At 39.8% G+C, this 25,619-nt stretch overlaps 2 protein-coding genes across 2 annotated transcripts in view; one reads left to right on the forward strand and one right to left on the reverse strand.

Annotated features, from left to right (window-relative positions):
* The window catches only part of ankmy1 (ankyrin repeat and MYND domain containing 1), a 295,837-nt gene that overhangs the window by 237,114 nt on the left and 33,104 nt on the right, over positions 1 to 25,619 (reverse strand). The window lies entirely within an intron of this gene.
* The window catches only part of ano8b (anoctamin 8b), a 92,254-nt gene that overhangs the window by 61,529 nt on the left and 5,106 nt on the right, over positions 1 to 25,619 (forward strand). The window contains exons 4-17 of the mRNA XM_033965241.2: positions 5,505 to 5,643; positions 6,521 to 6,617; positions 7,808 to 7,924; positions 8,027 to 8,154; positions 9,062 to 9,223; positions 9,915 to 10,067; positions 10,758 to 10,884; positions 12,072 to 12,127; positions 12,206 to 12,280; positions 17,469 to 17,716; positions 19,598 to 19,757; positions 21,481 to 21,834; positions 24,205 to 24,396; positions 24,606 to 24,737. Coding sequence (XP_033821132.1) covers positions 5,505 to 5,643; positions 6,521 to 6,617; positions 7,808 to 7,924; positions 8,027 to 8,154; positions 9,062 to 9,223; positions 9,915 to 10,067; positions 10,758 to 10,884; positions 12,072 to 12,127; positions 12,206 to 12,280; positions 17,469 to 17,716; positions 19,598 to 19,757; positions 21,481 to 21,834; positions 24,205 to 24,396; positions 24,606 to 24,737 — 2,140 coding nt within the window. The remainder of the gene's footprint in view (positions 1 to 5,504; positions 5,644 to 6,520; positions 6,618 to 7,807; positions 7,925 to 8,026; positions 8,155 to 9,061; positions 9,224 to 9,914; positions 10,068 to 10,757; positions 10,885 to 12,071; positions 12,128 to 12,205; positions 12,281 to 17,468; positions 17,717 to 19,597; positions 19,758 to 21,480; positions 21,835 to 24,204; positions 24,397 to 24,605; positions 24,738 to 25,619) is intronic.

Raw genomic sequence — 25,619 nt, forward strand, 5'->3', positions numbered from 1 at the left:
TTATCAGACAATAAAGTGCTGAATATAATTACGCAGACAGTACACAAATGCAGACTTATTTTGACCTCCAGAGCTGTTTATACATTGGCGCTTTTAAGCCATACTTTGTTCAAATACATTAAAGAAACTGGGTAGGGGCGGTTTAATATAATTGGAAGAAAAGAACAATAAATAATGCATCTGGACAGAGCGGACACATAAGAAGCTAAATCAGATGTAAAGGAGCAGTGCAAGAAAAACATGAAGAACAGGCACAAATGAGGAGTAAAATGTATCGGGTCTGTACAATTTTATTCAAATGTTATTCAAGTAAATGTAGTACTATCAGGTACTATCAGTGTCTTGCAGGTTTGTGCTTGGTCCCTCTCTCTTTCTCTAACCCTCTTCTTTCTCCCTCCCACTCTCTCTCTCCGTCTCTCGCTTGTTCCCTTCCTCTCTCTTCACCCCGCCCCCCTTCTCTGTCTCTCTCCTCTTTCTCCCTCTCTCCTTCTCTTTCTGTCTCTCTCTTCTCTCTTTCAGCCTCCCTCTCTTTCCTTCCTCTCTCTCCCTCCCTTTCCCCCTCTCCTCTCTCTTTTCTCTCTCTCTCTGACCCTCCTTCCCCCTCTTCTTCTCACTCTCTCCCTCTTTCTCTCTCCCTCTTTCATGTCTCTCTCTTCCCTCTCCCCCTTTCTTTTCTCTCTCTCTCCCCACTCTCTCTCCCTCTCTCCCTCTGCCTCCCTCCCCCTCTCGTTCTCTCTCTCCCCCTCTCTTTCTCTCTTTCCCCTCTCCCTCTCTCCATCTCTTTCTGTTCGACCTTTATTGTGATGCCGTTGCAGTGTGAACATGTGCAGCTTACTCCTCAGATTTCAGCTGTGATCCATCATGTCCTTTCATAGTAAACTCGGACTCTGCTCTGCTCCTCTCCTCTCTGCTCCTCTCTGTTTCTCTCCTCTCTGCTCCTCTCTGTTCATTCTCTGCTCCTCTCTGTTCCTTCTCTGCTCCTCTCTGCTCCTCTCTGTTCATTCTCTGCTCCTCTCTGCTCCTCTCTGTTCCTTCTCTGCTCCTCTCTGCTCCTCTCTGTTCATTCTCTGCTCCTCTCTGCTCTGCTCCTCTTCTCCTCTCTGCTCCTCTCTGTTCCTTCTCTGCTCCTCTCTGCTCTGCTCCTCTCTGCTCCTCTCCTCTCTGCTCCTCTCTGTTTCTCTCCTCTCTCCTCTCTGTTCCTTCTCTGTTCCTTCTCTGCTCCTCTCCTCTCTGCTCCTCTCTGCTCCTCTCTGCTCCTCTCTGCTCCTCTCTGTTCCTTCTCTGCTCCTTTCTGCTCTGCTCCTCTCTGCTCCTCTCTGGGGAGGGGCTGCAGTCTGGGTCTTACATCTGTCTGTTTATGCAATGTCACCAATCTCAAAATCTCTATTGTTTTGCTCGGATGACGTCACTGAGACAAACTGAGACGAGAGGAAGGAAAAATGTTGGTTAGTGTTTGGTTAGAAAACTGATCATGAACTGTGTGACCGTCTGAAAATGAGACGAGTCAGTCACAAGTCAGTGTTTTAGTCCTGTTTTAGTCCTGTTTTAGTCCTGTTTTAGTCCTGTTCTAGTCCTGTTTTAGTCCTGTTCTAGTCCTGTTCTAGTCCTGTTTTAGTCCTGTTTTAGTCCTGTTTTAGTCCTGTTTTAGTCCTGTTCTAGTCCTGTTCTAGTCCTGTTCTAGTCCTGTTTTAGTCCTGTTTTAGTCCTGTTTTAGTCCTGTTCTAGCCCTGTTCTAGTCCTGTTTTAGTCCTGTTCTAGCCCTGTTCTAGCCCTGTTTTAGTCCTGTTCTAGTCCTGTTCTAGTCCTGTTCTAGTCCTGTTTTAGTCCTGTTCTAGTCCTGTTCTAGTCCTGTTTTAGTCCTGTTTTAGTCCTGTTTTAGTCCTGTTTTAGTCCTGTTCTAGTCCTGTTTTAGTCCTGTTCTAGTCCTGTTCTAGTCCTGTTTTAGTCCTGTTTTAGTCCTGTTTTAGTCCTGTTTTAGTCCTGTTCTAGTCCTGTTCTAGTCCTGTTCTAGTCCTGTTTTAGTCCTGTTTTAGTCCTGTTTTAGTCCTGTTCTAGCCCTGTTCTAGTCCTGTTTTAGTCCTGTTCTAGCCCTGTTCTAGCCCTGTTTTAGTCCTGTTCTAGTCCTGTTCTAGTCCTGTTCTAGTCCTGTTTTAGTCCTGTTCTAGTCCTGTTCTAGTCCTGTTTTAGTCCTGTTTTAGTCCTGTTTTAGTCCTGTTTTAGTCCTGTTTTAGTCCTGTTTTAGTCCTGTTTTAGTCCTGTTTTAGTCCTGTTTTAGTCCTGTTTTAGTCCTGTTCTAGCCCTGTTCTAGCCCTGTTCTAGCCCTGTTCTAGCCCTGTTCTAGCCCTGTTCTAGTCCTGCTCTAGTCCTGCTCTAGTCCTGTTCTAGTCCTGTTCTAGCCCTGTTCTAGCCCTGTTCTAGCCCTGTTCTAGCCCTGTTCTAGTCCTGCTCTAGTCCTGCTCTAGTCCTGTGTTCTGGTTTAGTCCTGGTTTAATCCTAGTTTAATCCTGGTTTTGTCCTGGTTTAGTTCTGACTTGGTCCTGATTTAATCCTGATTTAATCCTGGTTTAATCCGGGTTTAATCTTGGTTTAGTCCTGGTTTAGTTCTGACTTGGTCCTGATTTAATCCTGGTTTAATCCTGGTTTAGTCCTGATTCAGTCCTGGTTTAGTTTAGTTTAACTTCACTTATTATCTTGAATTATGTAATTTTCAGTTTTATTTCTAAAGATTAAAATAAATCTTAAAACCTGTAATATGTCAAAACATAATTGTAATTAACATTGTAATTAATGTTTTGTAACTCTTAGACTCTAATCAGAAAAGTGCTCCAGGTTTTGAGGGGCAGAATGATGTTGTTATTCTCTCACTACAGCGTTTGTGACTGAATAGACTGATTGCATGGCCCTCGTCGGAAGTCCTCAATATGGCACCTGTAAACAGTGGTGGAAAGTAATGAAGTACAAGTAGTAAAGTACTGTACACAAGTAGAATCTTTAGATATCTGTATTTCTCTGAGTACATTTTACTGTGGATACTTTTTACTTTTACTTCACTACATTTGAGAGCAGTATCTGTACTTTTACTTCACTATATTTTTTTTTACTGGACTGAAAAAGTACTATCAAATGTACTTTTCATATGATTTGAGGGGTTATTTTTACCATGTTTGTGGTAACATCCTGACTGAAGTTTTTAAGTTCAAGTTTCGGCTTTGAGCAATTGAAAATATATACACAAAATTCATCAGAAAAATTATAAAATTGATTTGTACTGTTACTGTTACCATAATATCTATCATTTTTAATCAATATCACTACATTTAACACTTTAAAAATGTACTTTAAGTGGCACTTAAATACTCTTACTTCAGTAGATTTTTTTCATGTGATACTTTTATTTTTGCTGAAGTAACTTTTTACCTCTGTATCTGTACTTTTACTTAAGTAACAAAACTGAGTACTTCATCCCTCACTGCCTGTAACAGTAAAAATCCTTTAAACATCATTGAATAACAGTGACAGCTCTAGTTACCAGCCCCTCGTGCACATAATGTCACATACTGTCACATGATGTCCCTGGATTCACATGTATGAGAGAAGAGGCCGTCTACGGAGGACCTCAGGGACCAGGAGGTGCCAGGGTCATTATTGCAATTTGAGCATACAGCCTCAGGAGCAAATCTATGGGGAAAATGGTGATGAAATATGACATTGAATTGGCCATACAATAATGGAGAATACAGGGAGGGAGCGAGGCATGATGGGAAATGAGCTGAGCCAAGGCCAGGGACGTCGAAGTGTAAAATAGGTGCAGGTGACCTTAGGATAACAAGCACCGTTTGTCATGGTTTAGTGACTGTCCTGGTATTGGTTTAGTCCTAGTTTAGTCGTGTTTTACTCTTGGTTTAGTCCTGGTTTTTCCATGGTTTAGTTCATGGTTTAGTCCTGGTTTAGTCCGTGGTTTAGTCCGTGGTTTAATACTTGGTTTTGTGCTTGGTTTAGTCTGTAGTTTAGTCCTGGTTTAGTCCTGTTTCAGTCTTGGTTTCATCCTGGTTTAGTCCTTGATTTAGTCCTTGGTTTAGTCATTTTTTAATCCTGTTTCAGTCTTGGTTTAGTCCTGGTTTAGTCCTGGTTTAGTCCTGGTTTAGTCCTGGTTTAGTCCTGGTTTAGTCCTGGTTTAGTCCTGGTTTAGTCCTGGTTTAGTCCCGGTTTAGTCCTGGTTTAGTCCCGGTTTAGTCCAGTTTGAGTCTTGGTTTATTCCCAGTTTGGTCGTGGTTTAGTTCTTGGTTTAGTCATTTGTTAGTCCTGGCTTAGTCCTGTTTCAGTCTTGGTTTAATCCTGGTTTAGTCCTGTTTCAGTTCTGTTTCAGTCCCAGTTTAACCTCGGTTTAGTCCTTAGTCCTGTTTTGTTCTTAGTCCTGTTTTAGTCCTGTTTCAGTCCTGGTATAGTACTGGTTTAGTCCTGGTTTAGTCCTTAGTCTCCTTTTAGTCCCAGTTTAGTCCTGGTTTAGTCCCAGTTTAGTCCTGGTTTAGGTGTAAAATAGTCTGGGTGACCTTAGGATAACAGGAGCAGTTTGTCACGGCTCAATGCGTCGCCCTCCAGTGGTCAATTAGCGCAGTACTGCTGACGGCTCGTTCTCATTTACACCTCCCATGTGAGCAGCTACGGTGGCCCTCCAGGGACATGTTTGAAAGTAAACAAAGCCTATTATTTTAGATCAACAGTTTCCTCTTAATTTGGAAAAGGTGCAAGACAACACAGTTTAAATGGTTTGTCTGAGCAGCTGCAGAACAAGACAGTAATGAAGGACACCTACTGGAAATGATTGAGTTTTTGGAAATATGCATTAGTGTCCTCATGATATTAAAAGTTCAAACTCTATTTCGACGCTAAAGAATAGTTTATTTGTTTATTATATTATGTGTTCTTGCACTAGATCTGATAAAAGTCAAGATGAAACTGTGCAGGAAAGGTCAAATTTGATCCAGTTCTGTGATTTTGTTTCAGTATCGATATTTGCTTAAATGACTATCGAGTTTTGATATTAGTTTTAGTATCGGTTAGTATCTGATTTTTTATTTTTATTTTTCCAACTCTAACATGCATGGACTTTGTTTTAAATTTTCATTGACTTTTGAAATAATTCTTCAGTATTGTCAGAAATTTGCTGTGTCAATCACCGGATTTGTACATTTCCCCCCCTTTTTTATTTTTATTATTTTATTTTTTTTAACCAATTTTTCTCAGGTCATATATTACCAAAGTTGTTTTTTTTTTAAGTTTTTTTTTATTTTTTTATTTATTTTTTTATTATTATTCTAATTGCTATAGTTACTAAGATTTTTTTTTTTTTTTTTTTTTTTAATTGTATTTTTTAGCTAAGTGTCCTGGTTAGATGGATAAGTTTAATGGCAAGCAGGTGTCAGTCCCTTTACCAGAAAAGTTCGGTAGTGCATTATATTTGTTAATGTTAAGGACACAAATACATTACTCTGTTGTTTTTTCAGTTTGTTGCGAGGGGCAGAGGAGATGAGCCTGAGGAAGTCTGTGAAGCCGGAGTTTGGAGGAGGAACCAGGAGCTTTTCCTGTGAGGAGGACTACATCTATGAGAACATCGAGAGTGAGCTCTGCTTCTTCACCTCACAGGTAAAAACTGTGAGGCCATTTACATAAGGATGTGAGGCAGTCCTGGTTCAGTTCTGATTTGATCTTGGTTTAGTCCTGGTTTAGTCCCTTTTTTAGTCCTGTTTCAGTCCTGGTTCAGTCCTGGTTTAGTCCTTTTTTAGTCCTGGTTCAGCCCTGGTTTAGTCCTTTTTTAGTCCTGGTTCAGTCCTGGTTCAGTCCTGGTTTAGTCCTTTTTTAGTCCTGGTTCAGTCCTGGTTCAGTCCTGGTTTAGTCCTTTTTTAGTCCTGGTTCAGCCCTGGTTTAGTCCTTTTTTAGTCCTGGTTCAGTCCTGGTTCAGTCCTGGTTTAGTCCTTTTTTAGTCCTGGTTCAGTCCTGGTTCAGTCCTGGTTTAGTCCTTTTTTAGTCCTGGTTCAGTCCTGGTTTAGTCCTTTTTAGTCCTGGTTCAGCCCTAGCTGCGTCCTGCTTTAGTCCTGCTTTAGTCCTGCTTTAGTCCTGCTTTAGTCCTGCTTTAGTCCTGCTTTAGTCCTGGTTCAGTCCTGGTTCAGTCCTGGTTCAGTCCTGGTTCAGTCCTGGTTTAGTCCTGGTTTAGTCCTGGTTTAATACTTTTTTAGTCTTGGTTTAGTCCTGCTTCAGCCCTGATTTATTCATTTTTTGGTCCTGGTTTAACCCTTTTTTAGTCCTAGTTTAGCCATTTATAGTCCTGGTTTAGTCATTTTTTAGTCCTGATTTAGTCCAGGTTTAGTCCTTTAGTTCTAACTTTCTGTCGATTAAATCATTTCTTTTGTGTCGCTCCGTGCGGTAACTGCTGTTGATGTGATTTCGAACTTTTCAAAAACACATTAAAATTTAAATAAAGTAGAGACTTCTAACTGTCCTGGTCCTGTTCTGTTTCCTGCAGGAGAGACAGAGCATCATCAAATTCTGGCTGGACAATCTACGTGCCAAAAATGGGGAAGCGCTTCACAATATCAACTTCCTGGAGGGACAGCCAATCAGTGAGCAGCACCACCTGATATTATCAACATGCTTATGGTTTATACACAAACTTTAGACAATAGTTGAAATGATAAACGGTCACATTTATACAGCATTTTAGTCTATTTTCAGTGCTCTCAAACTGCAACAAACAAGGAACCACTCACACATGCACACACACATTCAGGGATTCTGCACAATCCAATCGATACTTGAACTTTAACCAAGATTTTCACGTTTCAGAACATTCCAGAAAGAGTGCAAAACTGTTATTATATCAGCAGATTATCCTAATTGTGATTTAAAAAAACATTGATTCAAGTAAACATTAGCCATTAAGGTATAAATTGTCCATTGCAAGTGTCCATATCCTTTATTTAAATGAACAATATGTAACTTTTCAGGCAGGTGGGGGTCTGTCACCATGGAGATGTTATTACCTTGCTGCTATTATCCACAGTATGGTATTAAACTAATATAATCTTGCTATTTATAATGACCAGGGTCACCTCTACACAGATCTAACCTGTAATTTTTCCATTTAGTGTCCCCAGCTAGTTTCTATGGAGATTAATAAGTTTAATGGGCCCATATTACTCTTATTATTTTTGTTTTAATCTATGTCAAAATGTTGTTTCCTCATTACAAACAGACCTGGAATTATGTTTTTGTTTCATTCTCACATGTTTGACACACAAACCCTGCATATTTAGGCTGAGTTCCCCTCTCAAACTGAAAACACTTTGTTCCACCTTGTGATGTCATCATGTGGTGATACAGGAAGTGCTCCACTGTGTTTTTTTAAACTCCATACATCTTCACTAGAATCATTTGGATAATTTCAGCCCTGGAATTGCCAATTTCTACCAAACAAAAGGTAAAATGTAGATGCTAACTTGAAAACTACCACTTGATGACATCACAAGGTGGAATAGAGCATTTTGAGCTTTGGAGATGTGTGTGAATGAAACAAAACACAACTCCAGGTCTGTTTTTGATGAAGTAACAACATTATAACATGGCGTAAAGCTCACAAGAGTCAATTTAGCATATTATCGGACTTTTAATGCATTTCTATAAAGACCTTTAAATGTATATATTAATTGTATTGCATTAATCAAGAACACACACATACACACACATATATATACAACTTTTTGAGCATTTATATATATTTGAACGTTCTCACCTTGTCTTTGCCGTTGTCCAGTCCCGGAGCTGAGCGCACGAGGGGTGATCCAGCAGGTTTTCCCTCTTCACGAGCAGAGAATCCTCAGTCAGCTCATGAAGTCCTGGGTCCAGGCCGTGTGCGAGAAGCAGCCACTAGGTAAATAACAACACAACACACATGCAGTTAGGAACGTTTATAATTGAGCTTAACATCGTTTTTGCATAGTTTTGTCCACCTTTTGCTGTTGTGTTTTGGCAGATGACATTTGTGACTACTTTGGGGTGAAGATTGCCATGTACTTCGCGTGGTTGGGGTTCTACACCACCTCCATGTTGTATCCTGCAGTTATTGGGTTTGTGCTGTGGATGCTCACCGAGTCAGACCAGGTGAGCGTCTAGTACCACAGGAGCTTTGAATTATCTGGAAATATTCTGAAAATTCTGTTGCAATAGGGATAAACAATTTAAAGCATGTAAAGTATTTAAAACAGGAGTCTTAAACGTGCGGTCCGGATGCCAATTGCGGCCCGCGAGACGATATTTTGTGGCCGTTAGAACAATATTTAGTTTAATGTTAGTGCGGCGTTACCATGTTGCGTGTAGAAGGTTACGCCAAATCGTTAAACCCAAACACACGTGACTCTGCCTCCTGCGGCCCCAAGAAAATTTGAGTTTGAGACCCCTGTATGTACCTTGTCTATAGATAAAGGCGAGGTGGGTTAAGTGTCTTGCCCAAGGACACAGCAACAGCATTTATCTGTGGAAGCAAACACTCAGCTGAGCTACAGTCTCCCTATGTTGTTTCCCATTTTCATTGTGTCTTAGATTAATAAATAATAAAATATGATCGTAAATTATTGTAAACCAGGCTTTGTTATCACTTAGATGTTTCTGATTGGTTTTCATTTGACAATCAATGTGATATTTTGTGATTAATCCCAGTTTCCCCATTGAAATCACATTATGTTTCACTTGACTTTTGACATGACATCTCATACCGAACATCGAATTTGCACATTAAACATTTGCTGATTAAAATAAAAGACAATACTTTTTACTTTTTGGTTAAATCTTTGTGTAATCTGTCAGAAAAAATCCCTTATTTGTGCATAAATTGACGATGGATTTTGGATTTTATTGTCCGTGTTAATGGGTTTTCCATTTTAAAACTCACCAATACTTTTTGTACTTTCCTTTTCTATTTTTTTTTTTTTTTACTACTCCACCAAGTAATAACTAGAAAAACATGAAAACCATATGCACTTTACAAAACTCCACTGTTGTTTTTTTTCAGACCAGCCGGGACATCTGCTGTGTGGTGTTCGCTCTGTTTAACGTGGTGTGGGCGACGCTGTTTTTGGAGCGGTGGAAGAGGAGAGGGGCGGAGCTAGCGTATAAATGGGGGACTCTGGACACGCCCCCCGAGTCCCTGGAGGAGCCACGCCCGCAGTTCAGGGTGAGTGTCCCCGATGTCCTTTACGCTCCATCAGGCGAACAGCTGCACGGACTGTCCTGGTGGAAAACACGAGTGAAGCCGTGTCATTCTGCTCCAGTAATCCCAAAAACAAAGAGACAAGATGGTAAAGATGGAAGCAGGAAGTAAAGCAAAAATGAAGTTAAACCCTCAAAGCAATATTGAAGGAGCCGTGTTTAACTTCTCACAAAAGTCCCAAGTCTTGAGAAGAGGCTCAGAGGAGGAATGTGGGTTTGTAGACGTATTTGAACGCTGAAACTCTGACTATTCTTGTTAGATGTTGATTAAAGTAACACATGCATTTGATTTAGGATCATTTGAAGGTGACAAATGACAATTCTCTTGTAACATTTACTTTATAAACTTTGCCTATTTCTGTCCGTGGTAATGACAATGTTAACTTTGCGATGTAAAATTGTCCTTTATGGTTTACGGTTCTCAGCTTGATTATTGCTTGCTTCTCACTTGTGTTACCAGATCCTTCGAAAAAAGTTTTTAATGACCCCAAAGTGCTCTCTCTGATGGAATGTTTCCTCTGTAAATGACGCTAACTGCATTGTATGTTCAGTTGTGATTAAAATACCGTTCTCTTGTTATGTTGTGTCTTAAAACCAGGTTTACTACAGCTCTGACTTAATAAAATAACATGTATATTTGTGTGTTTTATGTTCAGGGAGTGAAGCGGTGCAGCCCCATCACTGGCTGTGAGGAGTTCTATTACCCGGCCTGGAGGAGGCGCTTGTTCCGGTGGCTGGTGAGCCTCCCCATCTGCCTCCTCTGCCTCTGCTTCGTCTTCCTCGTGATGCTCATCTGCTTTGAGCTGCAGGTCAGAGCTCGTGTGTGTGTGTGTGTGTGTGTGTGTGTGTGTGAGAGCTGCTGGTCAGATCTGTGTTTGAGCTCAACCTGTCTCGTCTGTCAGTTTTTAGTCTGGCACAGATTTAGACGAGATGTTCCTGTTAAATGTGTGTGACTTTTTGTCGACCTTGGGACCAGTTTTGCGTCTGTGCGTTTGAGATAAAGCCACATATACGTCGTGCGTTTATCTCAAACTGTATTTTCTTGGCTCACTGTTCTGTTCTGCTCGTAGTTCTTGGACTGGATACAGTTATACCATTATGTGATGGTTTGCAATCCCAGTGTCCCAGTAATTTCCACAATACAGACTTATAAAACAACAAGTATACTTTAATATATTCAAGCCAATTAAATGTAAAAATCTGTTTTATTTTTTGTTGGGGTTCAAAATTTGCGTTTAGTGCAGTCTTGAGACTCAGTTTCACAGTTAACTAAGGAATTTATTCCACAACCTCCTTAATATCTATGTGGAGTTTATTTCTGCCATTATTGAATTTAAAACTTCCTTTTAGTAAGTTATGGCTGGGGTTAAAATCACTATTTGTAGATTTGTGTTGTAAATACAGTGAGTTATAAAAAATGATCAGGAGTATGACCTCATCAGAGTCTATAATCTGAAAAGTACCAGGATCTGTATCACATGTTTCTCTTGTTTCTGTAGGAGTTTGTGATGGGGATCAAAGAAATGCCTCGACTCGCGCGTTTTATCCCCAAAATCATGCTCGCTATCACTGTGACCGCGTGTGACGAGGTGTACAGGAAAATCGCCTGCTGGCTCAACGACATGGGTAAGAGACTCCGCCTCTGCACCAGTGATCTACAATAAACATTAGAGGAGTTATCTTAGCTCCAGTGGGAGCCATGTAAAATTATCCATGTGCCGTTCATTCAGCGGTGCTTGTCACAGCTGCAAAAATACATTGTGACATCATATTGCAAAGCATTATGGGATATCCCCTTAGACAAACAAATGTCAAAGCAAAGCCGGTACGTCCTAACTTGGCTCATGTCAGATTGATGTGTGGCACTCTGAATTGAGTTGTACACATTATCAGTCTGGGACGGTTCTCGCTGAAAGCAATCGGAAAACACAAAGCGTCATGACAATTATTTGAATCTGATTTCTTCGAAGCGCCACAACAATCAAACTTTGTCACATCCAACTGAGAGAAAAGCACAGCCATCGTCCCTGTCCATAAATGCACAAAGCTCTTACCTCTGCATGTTTTTCACAAACAAAATAGTAATAATATTTATTCTGAAATAGGCTGAAGTGCCATGTTTATTTTGATTCGCTTGAGCGCTTCGCCTTTGGCTTCTGCACAATCCTCAGTGATTGGTCCGCCCTCCGGATTAACCTTGGCGGGAGCACGCCAAGATAGATTCTTGTGAGTTTGTGAACTCGCAAATATTGCAAGAATCCATCTTGTTGGGCAAGGTTAGGTATGTCCTCCTCCATCAAAACAACCTCCTATTCCCAGTACATACATTAACTTGTTTTTCATACACACTTTCTGGTTTTACTGTGTTTAAATGTAGAACTTGTGTCATGTGCCGGTTTGTCTAAAGCTGTGACATCATCTGTAAAGTGGGATATTCATTTAAAATTTGAGACAAAAACTAAATCATATTCCTTTATTTGTTTTAAAGAACAAGATACATCACCATAACTTTTTCTCTTTTTTTTATTTGAACCACACTGAAAAAAAACATATTTAAATGCAGGCTCAGAGTATGGGTTTATTATTTTATTTTAAAGGTCCTATATTATACGTATATTTGAATCTTGTGAATTTTAAAGCCATGTTAGGATGGCTTTAAAGACATAGACAACATAGATCAGAGAATAGTGTAATATGGGCCCTTTAAAGTATTATTTTTACATGACCCGGAGTTTAAATTGAAAAGCAATGAAACAAATGAGACGCAGATAAGTGTCGTCTGTGTGTAACAGTTTGTTCATTTGTCTCCACAGAAAACTACAGACTCCAGAGTGCCTATGAGAAAAATCTCATCATCAAAATGGTTCTTGTGAGTATAAACATGTTTAAAATGAAAATCATATTAAATATTCGTGCTTATTTATGTGTGTGTATTTTTTTCTTGCAGTTTCAGTTTGTAAATTCCTATCTCAGCCTTTTTTACATTGGATTCTACCTCAAAGACATGGACCGTCTCAAAGAGGTAACCTGTCCTAGTATTTTTTTATAAATCTATCTTGTTTTGACTTTATCCATGGGTTTCACACTTAGGGAAAATTTGTCCTGTTGCCGTAGTGATTAATAATTCAAACTAAATATTATAAAGTCCTCATTATGGCACTCACTACTACTATTCTACTACTCCAACTAGATCCATGTTTTTCAACTGTATTCATTGCCAAATCAAAGGGGTCAAAGCTAAAGATGCACCATGGAACTTTTCTGGTGAGGTTGACGCTTTTTTGTCTTGCCTGCAATGTTCCACAGTACAGCTTTTTACCGTATTTTCCAGATTAGACGTCGCTCCTGAGTATAAATTGCATCAGCCAAAAAATGCATAATAATGAAGAAAAAAACATATATAAGTCGCATTTTTTGGGGAAATTAATTTGACAAAATCTTATGTTTAAAGGCAAATTATTATAATGACAATAAAATAAAGAACAACAGGCTGAATCGCAGTACAGCACGCTAACGTAACACACGGAACTGAATATGTGTCTGGTTTGTCAGCGTAAGATATTAATCAGATAAATATAGCATAAAAACAAGCTAACAATTTTACTCTGGATCTCACCCCAAATCACTAAATCCACTGAATTCTTCATCCTCAGTGTCGCTTCTGAATAACTCCACCAACTCTGAAGTAGATGAAGCACCTCTTCCTCTTCTGTGTGTCTGTTATTCTCTTACACAAGCCTTGAAAGTCCTTGTGCAGTTCTCAGTGTGACAATAACGAAGATTTGAAATTGTATATATATATATATTTTATTATTTATTTATAACTTTTTTCCCTTTTTTTTTTTACATACAACATAAAACAATCAAACGGACAGAACAGGTTACAGACTGGTGTGATCGATATATAATAATCCAGTCCAGGGTCCATAAAAGTGTGTAGTAGTTCAAGTCCAAAGTGGCTGTGCATTTGAGTCTATTTGACACTTATGTCCATTTGCTTCTTCCATCTGTCCATGAAGAGCTGAGAATTTCCATCAATATAATGTCCAAGTTTGATCAGACATCAGAGATTTCCACAGGGAAACAGAGGGAGGATCATCACCCACTTTACCATAATAGAAATTATATATTTTAATAATTTCGGAAGAAAATGGATGGATGGAATTATTAAATTACAGGCATTGGTTTTGGCCACAGTTTAGTCCTGATGTAGACTTGCTTTGGTTCTGTTCTAGTCCTGGTTTAGTTCCAGGTTTGTCCCAGTTTGGATGGATCCTTATTTGTCACTCAAAATGTTTTCTACAGGTTTTTCAGTTAAGCATAAGTCATAATAAAATCATATTGTTTAAGAATAAATGCAAGCAGGTTGTGATCACATTTTATTTAGGAACTTAACTGGTATTAGCTTTACAACCTCAAAATTATCCTTAAACGTGCTGTCCCTAATTCTTTGTCTTAAAAACTAGTTAATTTTAAACAGTTTACATGGTCCAAAGTTATTCCTCACTGACCTTATGCATTCAATGAATCCTAATTATCCACTATAATGAGTTTATAAGTGTTTTCCACAAGTTTCAGAGGCCAGCACAGAGTTTTGCCATCACAATAATGCTAACAACTACTAGCATGCTAACAGTGCACTTACTTATCAGACAATAAAGCGCTTTTTGATTAGCACTAATGACTTATTACCTGAAGAGCTGCTTATACAATATATCTGCACTGGGGCAAATTTAACTTTATCCAACTTAACTCCGACTCTTGAGTTTTGTCCCACTGGGGCTGCTGTACTTTGGCTTTTAACCACTTCAGAGATTTCACTTCTTATTCCTTAGTAGAATTTTTCTCCTCTGGGACGTCTGCAGTTTTTCTACCCTGCGGCTGGTTGGTTTTGAGCTTCTGACGTTGCAGTTTTATATCCATTGAAATGTGCCCGTCTGCTACGTCTGTCACCGCAATTATTATATCAAAGTATTTCTCGATATATAAGGTGTATAATTTCTTTGCTCAGGTTAGAACATTTCCTTATGTTTTCGCAGTTTTCAGCTATTGATGGTTGAATAATTAAAGATGCACAATGTAACTTTTCAGGTTGTAGTTCCGTTACCAGTTGGAGATGTTTTTGCTTCGCTTCGAAAAGTTTAACAGATTAAACTTTTCTAACGCCAAAGAGACAAGCATGTTACTCAAGTTTACGGCCATACTTGTGTAACGTTACAGAAAAAGCAGTAATATCTCCATGGAGACAAGCCGGTGACATGAGAAAAAGTTGCACAGTGCACCTTTAGCTTGACTTTGACTCATTGTAGATACTAAGATACTCACTAATTACTTTATTTACTGCAGTTTATTATGATTTGGTTGAAAGTACTTGAGTGGGAAGAAAATAGTGCATTGCTATGTACTTGTAAACTAAGGCCATAGACAAAAAGTACTTTATAAATACTAAAAAAGATGTAATCCAGTACTTGTTAGGCTCTATGTATTTTTCTCTTCCCCATCTGTCCATTACTCGTTCATCTGTAAAAAACAATCCACTGTTTTCTCTCTCTGTTGAAGTGTCTAGTCACTGTAGGGGTCTTGATTCATCTGCTAGTTTCACCGCTGAGTTTGTGAATGATTTTGTCGATTCGCTTCTCACCTCTTTGTCTCGCTGTGTCTGTCACCTCGAGAGTGCCCCCTGTGACTCAAGTGTGAACTGCAACCTGACACTTCCGCTAATGTCCCACTATCCGAGCAGTGTTTCAGCTGTAAATGGATTTGTAGCGGTGCTGTCGGCTGCGAAATGTTCCAAATTGATGTGGATGTGTAGGTTTGTTTAACGTTTTGCTTGAGAGCTGCTTTTGTCCTGGTTTAGTGCAGGTTTAGTTGTTTTTTTCTCGCACCAGTATTCAGATTTCATAAACATGTTCAAATCAAATACAGTTTTTAAGTATTAATAACGGTAATTCTAACATTGGACATGGTGACAAAGTATTTATGTTATATTTTGGTGTTTGGATTCTCAAGATCTAATCAAAAACCAGAATGAGCCTCACGTTAGCTTTTCATTTGGGTTGCGAGCTTCAATGGTCAAATCCAGTTGGTTTAAACCAGGGGTGTCCAAACTTTTCTCATTAAGGGCCACGTATAAAAACACAGACAAAGCCGAGGGCGATTGGGGGCCATAGTCTGGTCGCTAGTACTGTGAATACTTCAAATCGGTGTTATTATTACAAGTTAAACTGAACTACTAGACCTTTGTTCACGCTTACATCCTCAATGGGACACTTTAAATATTTGATATGGGCTTGTTAAAGTACATTTTCACAGTTTGGTGCCTGGTTTAAACCTACAAAGACTCTTTCTGATCTGAATCCTCACTGCCTAAACCCCAGCACCTGGAATCAATCATGGATCAGTGCTAGTGCAGCCTGTGCAGCTCAGTGAGTGAATTCTGGAGGTTTGAGGTTTTACATGAGATATGGCCGGTCCATATACTCAGAAAAATGTGTATGCGTCCTCTATCTGCAGGTTAAGACCCTAGCAACCTGGTTTCTTTTAATGTAAGAAAGGAATGATATGTGTAAAATGATTGATAAAACTAAAAAACAAAGACATTTATAATATATTTTTCATCATATTTCATAGAGCACAAATAGAGGTCAAAGATGTGATGTTACTAGAATTATTATTGTCTAAAATGTGTATTTACATAACAATACATTTATGCTAAAGTATCCTCACATACTCACACACTCACTATGAGAATTAAATTACCTAGAAATTTCCAAACTTTTCAGAGTAAAACTTTTAAACGAAACGAAGCGAAGGTGCTGAGTTTACAGTAAATGTGACGAGACTTTGAGATATAGCTCCCCGACACTCTCCCAAAAATCCAACTATCTAAATGCCTCTATAGAGCAGGAGTATGCAGTTTAACGAGGACTGCAATGATTTATCAGCTAAGTAGTCGACTATAACTGTAGACCTTATTACAACAAAGACAGTGGCTTTTTAAAATCAAAATATCAAAACAGAATCAACTATTTCAGATTTTATCAACAACATACTACTGTTTAGAAGTCTCCAGTCACCATACATCAACTCTTACATGTCTGATAATGTATTTAAAAAGTCTCAATGTACAATAGAAATAATCGTCTGACTAGTCGACTACTTGGATAACCGTTAGTCACAGTCCTAAATGTAAGTTTTCATGAGATAATAATTCAAACTCTGCTCTAAAATCCTACTCTAACAGTGTGAATCTACCCTGCCTCCTCGCTCGTGACTGCCGCACAAACCTGTTTTTCCAAGGACTTTTTCATTGATTCAGTGTAACGTTGGGTATATGTGTGTGTTTTTACTGCAGTGGCGCTGTATACTGCAAACACATCAGCATTATTCAACTGTAAAAACGCCGCTTTAGAGCATCATATTTCTGTTTAGTTCAACTCCGTGACGTTGCTTGGTGCTAAAGGTAGACTTCTGTTGTAGAGGGAGTACGTCAATATGATGAATACTGATGTTTTTTATCAACAACATCTCCATGGAGACAAGCAAGTGGAGACGGTGCGATAGTAAAAAAAAAAAAAAAAACTATTCAGAAGGTGATGTAAGGTACTTTTGTTGTAACCGCAGTGTGTTATAAGAGACAAAACACAACTCTGGGTATGTTTTTGAGGAAGCAACATGGCTTAAAGTCCACAAGAGTCAGTTTTTGTACTATGGGACCAAGTTAGTTGTAGGACGTGGTAGTAATCAATGACCACTATTGCTTTGCTGTACTGTCCTCACAAAACACACTGTAACTCCTATTATATAAGGCTTAAATAATTCGTTTTTGTCTTCAGACCGAACCTACTTTTGGCTGAGAGCAGTTTTATTGTTTTTCTTCCCATCCACTGAACACTTATTTTTGTTTAGTCTATATAAAGTTATGGTATTGTCTACGAGGGGAAATTTGTCCTCTGCTTCCTTCAATACCTCAGAGCTCGAGAATTTGACCTATTGTGCAGTTTGGGTACAGAAAAATAACCAAATATTTCCCACTAGTGCAAAGAAAAAGTCCATCGATAAATATTTACCTTTAAAAAAATGATCGTTCCTTCTGTCATCTACTGAATAATAAGTTGATATAGTAATTATCGTGACAGGTCTAGGTATAATTGTAATTCTGTTAAGTATATTTTCTCCACTTTACTTCTTTGCTTTAATTGTTTCCATAGATGCTGGCGACGTTGCTGATCATCCGTCAGTTCCTTCAGAATGTGAAGGAGGTGCTGCAGCCTTACCTGTACGAGCGCCACAGACTGGGAGAGCTCACCGCGCGCGCCGTGTGGGACCTGCTCCTGTCCGTCCTGTCTAAGTACGCTCGGCTGGCGGCGGGGAAGGCCCAGCTCTGCCCGCCCGAGCAGCAGCACCTGTCAGCGGGGAGAGGCGGGGGCAGGCCGGGGGGAGGCCAGGGGGACAGGAGGTATGGACATGAGGAGACTGGGAAATGTCTATATTACATTTTTTATACAATTCAGTGATGTATTTTGGTTTTAATTGTTATTATTACATTATTATTCGTTATTATTATTAAAACGTGTGAATGTTGGCAATATTAGGCAGTATTAGGTCGGTTAAGCTTAATTTAGTCTATAAACTGTATATAAATGGCGTCCAGACTATGGAACAGCGCCCTCTGCCTGTCAGATCCTCTCAGTCTTTAATGCAGTTTAAGACTCGACTGAAAACCCACCTCTTCTCCCTGGCATTTAACACTAGCTAGACACGACATACAGGTGTTTTAATGCTCTTTTCCTATGTATCGTGCAATAGCTGATTCAAACGTCACCTACCAACCTTACGCCTGTTAGCATGCGTAGCTAATTGGAAGGACATCTGACTTAAAAATGATCCAATCACTCCACAACTTCTTACAAGTACAAAGTATTTGCCAAAACGAGTATTTACACAGATTACTCATACTACCCTGACCTGCAAACCTGATCCAAACATAAGCCATTCTGACAGGGTGCGGACAGGAAGAGGCGTTACCTTCAACACCCTCGCTCCTGATTGGTTCTTTGGTTGCTATGATACTCATTGTCACGCAGGTGAACACTGGACTCACGCGCAACACAAGAAAACGCAGCCAAACTCCTTGTCTCAGGTTTATTTGCAATACAGAGCCTGCGTGTCTTCTAGATGAACAAAAGAAATGAACAAAAGAAATAAACAAACAACAATCCAGCAACTCAAACTGAACACAGGGAGAATATAAAGGCTACACCCCTGATTACTAATAAACGTCAGTTGCGGGGAAAACAGGGAGGCAGCAAACCAAGGACTGGAACAGGCTGGGAAATGAAGCTGGACTGGGGATAAACAAAACTGGCAGAAAACAGGCAGAACTGTGACACTCATGGTCAGAGCTCCAAATATGCACCTCTGCTCCAAATTCTCTCTAATAACTGCCAGCCTTGATGAGATTAATTTGACTGGAGCTGAACGCTACGAGTGATGTCAATTATTTAGTCCACTTCTTTATACAGTCTGCGGTTTATTCACATATTTATTACAATAGATTTTAGGGAAATTAAGGCAAGTTTATTTGTATAGCATAGTTCATACACAAAGTACTTTACAGAAACAGGGAGCTCTTTCTGTCTTAGAATATCACAGAATTTTAAAAGTCTTTCAACAGACCCTTTTTGAAAGCAAATATGGAAATGGCTAAACTAGGAATGTCCAAACTTTTCTCATTAAGAGCCACATATAAAAACACAGACAAAGCCGAGGGTCGATTGAGCGCCATAGACTGGAAGCCGTGAATGTGCAGTGAATGCTTCAAATCTGTGTTATTATTACAAGTTAAACTGAACCACTAGAGCTTTATTCATGTTTACATCCTCAATGGGACACATTAAATGTTTGATGTGGGTTTGGTAAAGTAGATTTTCAGAAATGTACAGTAAAAAGTACTGTTTAAGGTGATATTGGCTGGGAAAAAATGGTCTGAGGGCTGCATTTGGTCCCCGGGCCACAGTTTGGGCCTGCCTGGGGCTAAACGTTTATTTGAATAACTATATTGTCTTCGATTTATATGCCACACTCTATACACTCAGAACACCTTACAATGCTTTATTCATTCGCTCCAAACTCAATGATGTTTAGCGATTTCTGTATCAGCCCCTCGGACCACCACCAATCTCTCGCACGCAACATTCATACATAGAAATAGTCGGTGAAATGTCTTACCCAAGGACACAACAAGCTGGATTAAAACTGCCAATCGCTGGTGGACAAATGCTCTAACCTCTAAGCTGATGCCTTCCAAACCAAGTCCCTGTGACTGCTTGTCGTTCAGGGAGAAGAAGTGTTTGAACGGGGGGTGTGGCGTCCCGGATGAGGAGGAAGGAGGTGAGAAAGACGAGGCCGACAGCGGACGCTTCAGTGAAGGAGAGACGGAGGAGGAAAGCCTGTTAGACTGTGGACTGAAGCTGCGCAAAGTCAGCTTCATGGACAAGGTAACGCTCAACTGCTCCATGTGTCTTTTCTGTGTTTGCACCAGGGATGTAACTCCGGCGACGTTAAATATTACGATTTTTGCACCATGAAATACTGTATTATTTTCTTCTTGGTTACTTACAAAAAACGTTTTCAAAGTTTCACACCAAATGAAATCAGCACAATTAATTTTCAAGTTGGCCAACCCCAAACTCCCGCAGGCGAGTTACTTTATGGACCGTGCCACAAGTGCAGTTTATTAGTGCAGGCTGAGAAAACTGGCAGCTCCTGTGATAAGCAATAATTTAAAACAATGTAATAAGTAACTGTTTAAAACTGCAGGACTGGTGAGTAGAAATTAGCAGATTTTCACCATAGTAACCTGCGTATTTTCATTTATATGACATGTGACAATTTACGACCCTAAACGTATCATTCAGGATGTATCCGAATCCACGTATCCATCCATACTATTCCCTACTTAGGGCACTGTTTAGGGCCATTTTTAGTGGTGTCCAAATGTCCAGTTGGTGAAAAGGTAGTGCACTCAAAATTTCTCACAATGCACCTTGAAAAGAAGATGGCATCACTAGACCAATGCACTGCGAGAGTCGGAAAAACAACAGCGCAAACAAACTGTTGCTGTGCAAAGTTGCTGACGTTAGCCGCTTACTTGAACTTGAGCTGTTAAAAGAGCGATAATTTCCACATCTTAGACAAAAAATTAAAAAATCAAGTCCGTTTACATGAGATCCATATTGACAAAAACGTGTATGCTTATCATTAGTCCATAAATACTTGTGTGCCAGTCCAAATTGATCATTATTTATGACGGAAATCAAGTTTTATCAGAGTTTAGCCTTTAGAGTTTTTTTTAGCCAGACGCCAGAGTCACATGACCGGAAAGTAGTGAGCTGTGTGTGAATGAGTGAGATGTTAGGGGCGAGGGAGCACATTTGGACACAGCCTCAGAGTATAATTTTTTTTTTTTCTAATAAGTAAATTCAGATCAGTGGGTAGGGATAGGGGGTAGGTGAGAACAGACCTTTTCTGAGCACTTAAACCTTGAATAAGGATTAGCAAAACATGCATGAATAAACTTTGAGTGGGCAGAGTAGCCAAAAATTGTACTCAAGTAAGAGTAATGCTACTTAAAATAATATTACTCCAGTGGAAATAGCAGTCCAAGAAATTATTACCCTATATGTTATTAAAATATATATATAGGTAAGAGAAAATAATATTTGGAGAAACTGCTGCTCATGTAAGAGTAACTGACTGAACGTGACATCTGATTTATAATTTGAAGTAAGTGTAATTTGAAGGAAAAAACATTAAATAATACAAGAATTTGGTATTTTCTGAGGATCTACTACAAAAATGTGAAAAAGTAAATCATATCTGAAGGAGCGGTGCAAGAAACACAAATGTTCAAATCAATAAATTGTCAACATAAAGATTTTGACACTTGTAGAATTACTCAGAGTAGGAAGAGTAACCAAACTTTTACTCAAGTACTGTTACTTCAATGAAAATATTACTCAAGTCACCGTAACAGTAAAAGTATAGTGTCTTACAACTGATCAGAGAAGTACAGTTTCTTTAAAGACGCTACTCAAGTAAAAGTACTGCCCATCTCTGCCAATGATGAGGGAGTATTGTTACATTAAGGTTAAAAGCTCATTAAAGTAGATCGTAGATGATTGTTTTATAGATTGTTTATAAAATTTCCCCTTTAACCAGGTGGAGCGCAGACCTCACAGCTGCAGCCCGCCCATGGACAACAGTTTCTTGGAGGAGGGTAGCCCCACTATGGTGGAGAAGGGCATGGACGCAGCCTCCATGTTTGAAATGTGCGACGACGAAGACGACAACGGGATCCACGATGTGAAAGAGACCAGCTCGTCTGAGACCCCCGCCCCGTCCATCCCCTCCTCTTCCGACAGCGCGGCGACAGCGAGGCAGAGGAGGAGGGCCAGGAGCGAAGAGTGCGGAGACAACAAGACCAAACGCGACTCATGGATGGACCCCCCGGAGGAGAGGGAGAGTACTACACTGACTCAGGCGGAGATAGAGAGCTGTATGCAGACGTATGGGGTAAGAGTTTGGTACTAGATTCTTAGGGTGGGAAATGGTTTGAGTTTTCACATCGCAGTCAAGAAGCTGAAGAAGTGTCTACTACCTGCTTGTCTCTAAGGAGATGTTACTATTTTGGCTGGAATGTTCCACAGCATGGCATTAAACATATCTGTCTTGTGTTTTATCAATTACTGGGATTTGTATTGCTCAGTAATTGTCAAGAAAACTCTGTTCTTTAAGCACTTTTTACCAAAAAGACTCAAGACAAGTGTTAGACTTTTTTATGCTCTGATCAGAGGGGAGAGACCGTACAAACGAAGAGCTTCGAGTCTTTGCCTCTTCAGTGCCTTTCTCCGACTTCCCCCTTCTCACAGTGGTCTTTTATTTGGACTAATGATGCATTCTCTATACACATAACATACAACATTAACACACATGATTTCGACACATGACCTAACAATAGTATTTTTCCACACAAACATCTCCTGTTTTCCATTCCAGTTACACAGGTTTTTTTGTTTTCATCACACCATGTTGGTTTCGTACACACAATATAAGCATACAGTTCATTAATGATAAAATATAAGCATAATTTTATTCACAATAATATACACAGACTGTATAAAGAAGTGGACTAAGGGAGTGTGATGCCAACCATAGCGTCCGGCTCCAGTCAAATGAAGTTCATCGAGGTTAGCAGTCCATGTTTGAAATCTCGGTCGCGAGTATCATAGCAACCAAAGAGCCAATCTGGAGCGAAAGTGTTGATGGTAACGTCCTTTCCCGCTCGCACCACTGGTTTAGCAGGTTGTGAGCGCTTAGCAACGATGTCAATCAAACCTGTTGCTAACGCTAGTGGGAGCAACCTCGGGGAAAAAGGCGCCTGATTTGTCTCTTATTAATGTTCATTTCTTCAATTACGGACACAATAGTGAAATAAAATGACCAGGATCACGTAGAGCAGGGCAATATGAACATTTTAAGACCAAAATGAGGAGCCTGACAGCAGCAGTTACAGAGAGGGACCACAGTTTTCTAATGTAAAGTGAATTTAAGTCAGTGGATCTGGAAGCGTGCCCATGTTCACTTCCTATTTGGAAAGTGGCAGCTCGCAGGTTAGCTATGTCCATTTATATCTTGGCTTACTGTGGAACATTTCAGGCACAGCAATATTATCTCTATGCAGACAAGCAGGTAGCAGACCCTCTACCGGACATGTTACATAATGGACCAAAAAGATAGATTTAAAATATATTGTATCTATTATATCTAAAAGTATATTGTATCTAAATCCTTATAATTGTACGTACTGGCTGTTTGCTGTGTTTTTGTTCTCTTTCTACAAGCGAGAGTAGACCGACCATCTGTGGTTCTTGGATCTGCTACTTGGAAAACCAATCCTTTTAAAACTTGTGCGGTGTTGTTATCACTCCTTTAAACATTTAATTACAAAATGATGTCCTTTATTAATACATTACAAAAGGAGGACCAATGCAGAGGACTTTTTAGAGCTTGTGTTCATGATCTAGAGTTTGATCATCATAATTTCAGATGGAGGGCAAATTATTGAAACAAATATCCAAAATTACGATCCACAAATGTTAAACCCATAGACTCTATATAAATGGACAAATAGGAAGTGATCATGGGCGCACTTCTGGCTCCATCGACTGGCTGCAATTCACTTTACATTGAAAAACTGTGGCCCCTCTCGCTGTCAACCCGCTCTGCATGATCCTGAGGTTTTTAATTCACAATTTTGTCCGTGAATCAAGATATGAACATTAATAACAGACAAATCAGTGTGCTTTTTTTTCCCTACGTTCGACAGCTTCGCTCCAGATTGGCTCTTCGGTCGCTATGATACTCACGGTTAGAATTCGCCGCTATAAACGCTAGCCTCGACGAGCTTCATTTAACTGGAGCTGAACGCTGTGGGTGACGTCACACTCACTTAATCCGCTTCTTGATACAGTCTACGGTTTAATCTTATCATTATTTGTCAGGGACTGGCTGCACAAACTTGTCATATTAATCTGACAACATCACGTCTTTCGAAGGAGGAATAATGGCACCACTTTCTGAAGCTATTGTGAAAAAATCCTGACTACTTTTCACTTGTGTTTATTTACGCTGACAGAGAAAACTTTGAACTTTGAGACAGTTTTTGTTTGATGTGGATAGGTCCAGCATGTACATAGATATTAACCATAAACCAGGTCAATAAATCTGCAATCTGACAGTTAAACAGCACCAGAGATTTAACACCTGCCTCCAGCTCCATTTTAAACTATAGCGATTGTAAAATGTATAAATGCATGTCCTTATAACTCGTACTTTTGACTTTACGTTTGATTCAATAACAAACTCCTCCTCTTCCTCCTTCAGGACACGTTCCAGGACTACCAGGAGATGTTCGTACAGTTCGGATACGTGGTTCTCTTCTCCTCCGCCTTCCCTCTGGCGGCGATGTGTGCGCTCATCAACAACATCATCGAGATCCGCAGCGACGCCTTCAAACTCTGCACGGGGCTCCAGAGGCCGTTTGGGATCAGAGTGGAGAGCATCGGACAGTGGCAGGTCAGGAATCTGTACTATTCACTAACTTGGACACTAGAGCTGGACAGTTTAGGAAAAAAAATGCTAACTTTTTATACAAGGATTGCAAGTGTCATTAGATCTACCGTTTTTAAATGACGATTCAGTTCCTGCTGCTCTATATTATTCAAAAAATTCACTTCCGATTATATACTTTGGGTCCAAAAACATCACATTTTGTCCGTTCTCAGACTGCTATGGAGGTGATGGGTCTGATCGCCATCATTGTGAACTGTTACCTGATTGGTCAGTGTGGTCAGCTGCAGCGGCTCTTCCCCTGGCTCAGCCCCGAAATGGCCATCATCTCCATCGTCATCCTGGAGGTACAAAGTTGTTTTGTTTTTGCTTTTATTTAATTGTCATTTACTATATTATCGATCATTCTGTATATTGCATATCTCAACCTGATACTGATAATGAATATAAATAAGTTTGACTCATTTTGGGTGTATACTGTGTGTCTTATACTTGTTCTGATACAGCTCAAGATCATTCTAAAACTATTCAGGAAAGGTTCATTTCTGTCTTGTGAATATGTCTGTTTTTACTATCAATACTTTCTCAAATGAATATCTAGTTTTGAGACTTGTGATTGTGGCTCTTATTAATCATGTCAGGACCGTAGATTGTATAAAGAAGTGGACGAAGTGAGTGTGACGTCACCCATAGCGTTCAGCTCCAGTTATAGCTGCGAATTTGGAGCCGAGTTAGAATTCCGACCGTGAGTATCATAGCAACCAAAGAGCCAATCAGGAGCGAGTCTGTTGAAGGTAATGCCCTGTTTTATGCCACTTAGTCCAGGGTTGGTGCCACGCAATGAAATGGTGGAGCGTGGAGACGTGGTCAAAAAACGATAAAGTAAATTTATTCAACTGTGGATACAAATTAAACAGCTTGATAAGACAAAAATAAACTAAGTAGCCGAACAAAATTGCTGAAGCGGAGAACCCCACTGGTCGCTGATGTGGCCGCTCCGGGTGCAGCTCAAGCAGTGGGTGGATCTGTGTAAGCGGAGGCAAGGCCAAAACAACTGAACTGGTCCGTAACACACCCCTTCCCTCCCGCACCACTAGTTTAGAGGGGAGCGGGCACTTGGCAACGCTGTCAATCAAACCTGTTGCTAAGGCTAGTAGGAGCAACCTCAAGGAAAGAAGGCGGCTGATTTGTCTGTTATTAATGTTCATATCTTGATTTCTGGGTAAAAT

Source organism: Periophthalmus magnuspinnatus, chromosome 4 (genome assembly GCF_009829125.3).
Source record: "Periophthalmus magnuspinnatus isolate fPerMag1 chromosome 4, fPerMag1.2.pri, whole genome shotgun sequence".
Taxonomy (NCBI): Eukaryota; Metazoa; Chordata; class Actinopteri; order Gobiiformes; family Gobiidae; genus Periophthalmus; species Periophthalmus magnuspinnatus.